The 6,554-nt window shown below is 41.4% G+C and overlaps 1 protein-coding gene across 2 annotated transcripts in view; it reads right to left on the minus strand.

The window, feature by feature from the left end:
* map3k7 (mitogen-activated protein kinase kinase kinase 7) overlaps positions 1–6,251 on the minus strand; it is a 135,349-nt gene extending 129,098 nt beyond the window's left edge. Inside the window, exon 1 of one of the 2 annotated variants that reach the window (XM_043685197.2) lies at positions 5,878–6,251. In XM_043685197.2, the coding sequence (XP_043541132.1) occupies positions 5,878–5,952 (75 nt within the window). In that variant the 5' untranslated portion in view covers positions 5,953–6,251. The remainder of the gene's footprint in view (positions 1–5,877) is intronic. The other variant, XM_043685204.2, reaches the window with a different exon arrangement.
* Positions 6,252–6,554: the final 303 nt, after the last annotated feature.

Genomic DNA, 6,554 nt, shown 5'->3' on the forward strand with positions numbered 1-6,554 from the left:
ATGCTAAATAGAACTTTGCTCCCAAATGTATTTGGAACCTAAATTCACTTAATTTTGTTTTAGGATGGCTTTCTAGACTTGCTGGTCCAATTCCAAACATGAATTGTGGATGTAATTGAAAAAGGTACCAAAAACATTCAACAGTGTTACAATAGAAGCAAAATTATATTTGTTTTCAAATGAAGATGAAAAGCTCCCAAAATAGATATTCAATACAAGTTGCTATCCACATTTTAAACTTCACTTTCTGGAAGACAAAGATGCGTAAGAATGATTGGTTTAAAAAAAAGTTATAAAATTCCAAAAACCTAGGGTAACATACAATGTATTCATTATGGTTATAATATGCATTACTGAGTTATTTTGTTTCCTTTATCCATGCTATCTGCTAAATGAAAAGATTCATGAATGTCACAGTAATGGTATGGCTGATCACAAGAAGGTGCACAAAATGAGACCACAGAGGAAGGAAATTCACCTTTGAGCTTCTGTCCAATACAAGATGACTGGGAACCTTTTAAACCAAATAAATTTGCATAGTTGCATATGTCCAACTAGTCTGTAAGACACCACAGTTGACAAATAATGTACTATGATATGCTGACAGCCTTCAGGTAATGCTTCACTGATTACAAGTGTAGGACAAAACAAAAAATAGCAAATTACTTATATTACAAATCTAAGCAAAATGTTTCAAAAAGAAAACACAGCTGCTAAGGATCGATTATTAAAACAGCTGAGAACAATAATACAGCACATGCCCAAGTACCAGTGCGATTGTCATGGTATTCAAGAAAGACTGAAACAGAAGAAGTTGAATTCACAACGCCACACAAAATTTATATCAAGAGCTACTGTATACATGTGACATTGATGGGCCAGTCTTTTCTTTCCCTAGACAAAAAAAATAAAGAAAATGTTTTGCAGAATGCCTTTTGCTCTGCATTTTACTTCTTTCTGTCAAGAATTGGCATTAGACATGCAGGTAGTCCCCAGGTTGTGAATGTGTTCCATTCACATATCGATTTGTAAGTTGGAACACAATACAGGACAATATAAAACAGCCGTTCATAAAGTACAAGGTAACATCCGCAACTCAGACCTTTAAAATTAATATATTCCTGCATAGGATTGTGTTCGTAAGTATGAGCATTCATAAGTCAAGCAGCCATAAAATCAGGGTCCACCTAGGATATTTGTTGCACTTGAATTTCACGCTGAAGCAGAGGGTCAGTTGCCTTTCCTTTGCAGAGCCAAACTCACATACATCAACTCCCGGAAAATAGGGCAAAAGTGAGGACTGCAGTTGCTGGAAACCAGAGTCTAGATTAGAATGGTGCAGGAAAAGCACAGCCAGTCAGGCAGCATCTGCGGAGCAGGTAAATCGACGTTTCGGGCAAAAGCCCTTCATCAGGACTGAAAATCAGGGGATGGGTGGGAAGGTTGATGAAATTGGAGAACTCAAATGTTGAGTCCTCTGGGCTGTTGGCTGCCCAAGCGGAAGATAAGGTGTTGTTCTTCCAGATTGTGATCTGATTGGCAGTGGCAATGGAGGAGGCTGAGGATGGACATGTCAGACAGGGAGTGAGAAGGGAAATTGAAATGGGCAATGGCCAGGAGGTCAGGCCGGTCTTCATGGATCCAGCTGAAATGCTCGCTGAAACACTCCCTGAGTATACATTTGGTCTCACTGACCCATTTCAATTTCACTTTCCACTGCCTCTCCGACATTTCCATCCTCAGCCTCCTCCATTGCCATAGTGAATCAGACCACAAATTGGAGGACCAACACCTTATCTTCTGCCTGGCAGCTTACAGGCCAGAGGACTCAACACTGAGTTCTCCAATTTCAAATAACCTTCCCCCCTTTCCAATCCAGTCTCTTCCCTTCCATTCCATTCCACCTATTGATCCTTCCTTCCAGCTACCAACCAGATTAGTTCTAAATAATCAACAAGCCAGGTCATACCCACCATCTGTGTTCACATATCATTACGTCACTATTCTGCCCCCCTCCCCACCCAAAACCCTCCATCCCCCACTTTATGTTCAGCTCCCACTACCCGCACTTCCATTCCTGAAGAAAGGTTATACCCGAAACATCAATTCCGCCAACTCCTGATATTGCCTGGCTTGCTGTGTTCTTCCAGCCTCCTGCTTGTCTACTTTGAAATCCAGCATCTGCAGTTTTTTGTCTCTAATGTGGCTGTGAGGCATGGACTACAAGATAAATAAGAGGTTAGGGATTACCACAGTTCTATACACAGCAAGCTTTGTTATAATCTTATTACCGCATATCCACCAGTCTTTTGTTTAATTGGGCAGGTTCTGAGCTTACTCTGACAATTTTTCTGGCATTTCACTGCCAATGAAGTCATTTCTGGAGACGGTACCTCTGCGATAAAGTTATTTATGGTAGCTGGGGTACTGTCAGAATTTCATGATTGGCAAAGTATCTGTCTTCTCTCAGCTGACAGTTATTCTACAGTTATCAACCACTTTTGAAAAACAGTCCATGATCCTTTGAATGCTAACTGTGATGCACAAGAGCTCAATTAGCAGAAATTCAGACTTTCAGTCATCTCAGTTTGAAGTGTTTTCCACTTGTTATAATTTTGGATAAAAATTCCATCCACATACTCATAAAATGTCCCTCCAGAAGACTGCTGCAAAGATTATGCTGAAGAGTACAAAAGGAATCACATACTTCTGGTTCCCACTGCGAGTTGAGTCAAAGTGTTGAGTACATTCACCACAGTCAGCAGTCCAATCACGTGCCATTGTCAAAGAGCTGTATCAAATTTACGGCTCTATCAAAACATTCAACTTTGGCTAAAATTTTATGCGTTTCTCTATTTATTGCGACAAAGACCTTTATCAGGTCAGCTAAAGTAAAATAGTATACAGACATGCCCCATCTGTTGCTTGCAGCATTTCTGTTGTATTAGCTGAAGGGTGAATATCACACGTCAAATGCCTCTGCCTTTTTAAGAGGCCAATTTTGATTCTTGACAGCTCACATTTTGTGACAAGTATTTTGAGTAGAACTTTTTCTCGAATCTGCCAGCTATTGCAAGCAGAGACATTCTTCCGTGGTTGTCCCACATGGATTGTTTACTTGTGCAAAAGAAAAGGACAATCATAGGACCCTTGAACTCTCGTGAAATGGCTTGTTCATCATTCACTGTAATGTATTCATGTAAATTTGACAGCTACATGTAGGCTTGACAAGTTTGTGTATTTCTCCTGGGATGCCACTGGAACATGGAGCTTTCCATGCTTCCAAATCTCTCACCATTTAATAAATGCTCTGCATTTCTTTTTCCTACCAAAGTGGTTGGTGTCATTTTTTTCACATTATACTCCATTTACTATGTTTTTACTCTCTCTCTTAGCCTTTCTAAATCTGCTTGAAGCCTTTCACATCACATTCCCATCTAGTTTGATGTCATCAGCAAGCTGTTGTGTGTAGCACATGAAATGCATAATTTACTAAATTTCCTTTAACTGTAAAAGGATAAATAAAAAAAATCATTCAATGGTTACAGCAGAGGAGTCGTCTATTTGGTCTGTACTGTATATACCAACTCTATGCTAGAAAATTAACCATATAATGCCCCACTGCCTGCTCATTTCAGTGCTGCAAATTTCTGTTCTTCAGATAGTGACCAATTCTATGGTGAAAGTTTTCATTCAATGTGCCAATCATGAGAATCTAGAATTATTATTATTCTTGAATAACTTTATTATACAATGTTCTGCTTTCCATCGGAGTGAGTGGAGGGCTGCGCGTTCCGAGAACGGAGTGAGTGGAGGGCTGCGGGTTCCGAGAACGGAGTGAGTGGAGGGCTGCGCGTTCCGAGAACGGAGTGAGTGGAGGGCTGCGCGTTCCTGAAGAAGGGCTAATGCCCGAAACGTCGATTCTCCTGTTCCCTAGATGCTGCCTGACCTGCTGCGCTTTTCCAGCAACACATTTCCATCTCTGATCTCCAGCATCTGCAGACCTCACTTTCTCCTCTGCTTTCCATCTACTAACAGCAGGAAACTGTTTGTTTATATTGTTCATATTTATAGAATTTGTTTATATTTCCCTCAAGCATGACATTGAACAAATGTATTTTGCCATTTATGTCATCCCTGGAAAATAATTCACTGGAGGGAGAACACCAAACAAAGCTTCAATATCAAGTTTAGTGCTTTAACGAAAAGGTTTTTCTAGCACATGGAAGTTTGGACACTGAACAATTAAATATATTCTAAAACTGAATATTTATAGATAAGATCAATCATATTTTCATCCACAGGACCTTAATTCCAATTATTTGATGGAGAGGGTGATTACAAAACCAGTTTACTCAAATAAGTCACTTTTCTTCACTGGATCTGAGTTATGAACAGGTAAGAACACAGTCCAGAGATTCTGGCTTTGCAGAGACCTCTGCTGGAATTCCACAATGGTTAATTATTGGATTGGGCTATGCAGCAGCAGTCTACTGTCATTTTATGAGTCTCAATTACTTCAAAATGGTTTGAAACGTTTAGAACTTTAGGATAGTTTTTTAAAATTCATGTTGATTGTAAATTTTAAATAAAATCAAAAATCATTGTATGATTTCAAAAGTCCACACATAATGAAATTCTTGCAAAGTCTAGTATCACAAAATATTGTGGCTAACTGGCCAGGCTGTCATGTTCAAGTTTCACTCGTTCCAGAGATGTGTATAACATCTCTCACCAGGTTGATTTTTTTTAAAAAAAGCATTGAACTAGACTTTCTCATAGACTGAGATAGGATAATATACAAATAGGTTTTTTTCCATCCGAAAATCATTTGCTACCTTTTTATTTAATTCAAATTATGCTTTCAACAAAGCAGCTGAATTCCATATACACTTAACACAATACATTAGATAAGAACAAATCATGCTCATTAAAAAAATTCAAATTCATCTGTACAAAGGATCAAAACCAGAAGAATTTGTCAGTTGACAAAGATGGAGATGCTAGTGCATTATCAATACAGTTACAGCAAAATTGCAGCAGCATATTCAAAAAAGAAAGCATACTTGAAACATTTCGTTAAATACAGAAGAGTGAAGATCTGTCAAAGTTCTGCATAGCTTTCTTGAGCATGCATTTTTTCCCACAAAAAAACCTGAACTATCTAAACTAAAGATTATTTGGTAACCTACACGTTCACCAATGACATCAAGCTTTCGAATACTAGAAAGTCTGTAGGAGAAAATCTTATACCCGGATAGCCCCTTACTCAAAGTGTATACATTAGCTGCGAATTATATGGAATATAAACCTTTGGTTTGGACACCAAATTGCTGCGGAAGAAATGAAGTCAGTTCGACATCTACAAGGAAATTATTCGAATAGTTTCTGATCGTGTTTATGCTGGGTTTATAAACAAAAACTTTCAAGTAAAACAAGGGATGTAAGAAGCGCATCCCACTTAACCAATTCAAATTTTGTAAGCATTTGGTTGCTCATTGTTTTGTTGGGGGCGGGGTACTGGGAGAAACAAATGTTTAAACATTTTTGTTTAACTTAAAACTACATAATAAAACTCCCCACACTCTCCCAATGCATGACAGTGTGTGAAATTACCAGAGAACATTACACAGCACGGGACGTACCTTTCACTAATATGTTTACAATCCATCAAAATGATCTGGACTTTCACCCATTTCCTTATTCTCTTAAAAACAAAAAAAGGTCGAGCCTGGGGGCGGGGTGCTGCGGACAGGACTCGCTCCCCTTCCCCATGCTGGGGCCTGTTCTGACTCTCTCTCCTGGTTTGGTCTCTCCCCCAGCAGCAGCAATAGCTGCACCAGCCCTCCCCCCGAACAAGTCCGGTTCTCGCCTCACCTCCTCCACATCAATCTCATTGTAGTCGATCTCCTCGAAGTGCAGCGGGGGGTTGTCGATGATCTCCGCCGACATCCCTGCAGCCGGCAGTGGGGGGCGGTCAACCCCAGGCCCCTGGCGCAAGCCGCCGGGCCGCCCGCCGCTCTCGGCCCCTCGAGTTCGCCGCCGCTGTCAAAAGCGGAGTTTGCCGAGGCCCGGCCGCGATTCCTGCAGCGCTCCGCTCCCACCGGCTTCATCCGGCATTTCCGGGGTTAATCCCAGCCCGCAAACATCCGGGGAAGAGCTGCTGACCGCCGGAACTGACGTTCAGCACGGGACACCGGGGTGACAAGTATTGGGGAGAGAAAGAGAAGCGATCTGGAGAATTCACCGTCACCCCCGCGGGGAGGAAGAAGGGGCGGGGATATAGACTCCCCACACTGCGCCTGCGTCAAAGCCCCTCCACGCCAACGTCCGCGCGTGCGTGCCACTGATTGGAACGGCTGCGCGTGGAATTTAAATTTGAAAGTTTTTTTTGGGTGTAAAAACGGCCAAGCCGGACCTTGATCTGAAGTGATCGTTTCCTGATCGAGTGTGGACAATGTGATGATGAAGTGGACTCCAAACGCAAACTCCGTTTCTTTCCACAGACGCTGCCGGATCCGCTCAGCAATTTCTGTGTTTTGGTTCCCCAGCGG

This window comes from Chiloscyllium plagiosum, unplaced genomic scaffold, assembly GCF_037043375.1.
Source record: "Chiloscyllium plagiosum isolate Xiang-an unplaced genomic scaffold, Cpla_swu_hap1 HiC_scaffold_3, whole genome shotgun sequence".
Lineage (NCBI taxonomy): Eukaryota > Metazoa > Chordata > Chondrichthyes > Orectolobiformes > Hemiscylliidae > Chiloscyllium > Chiloscyllium plagiosum.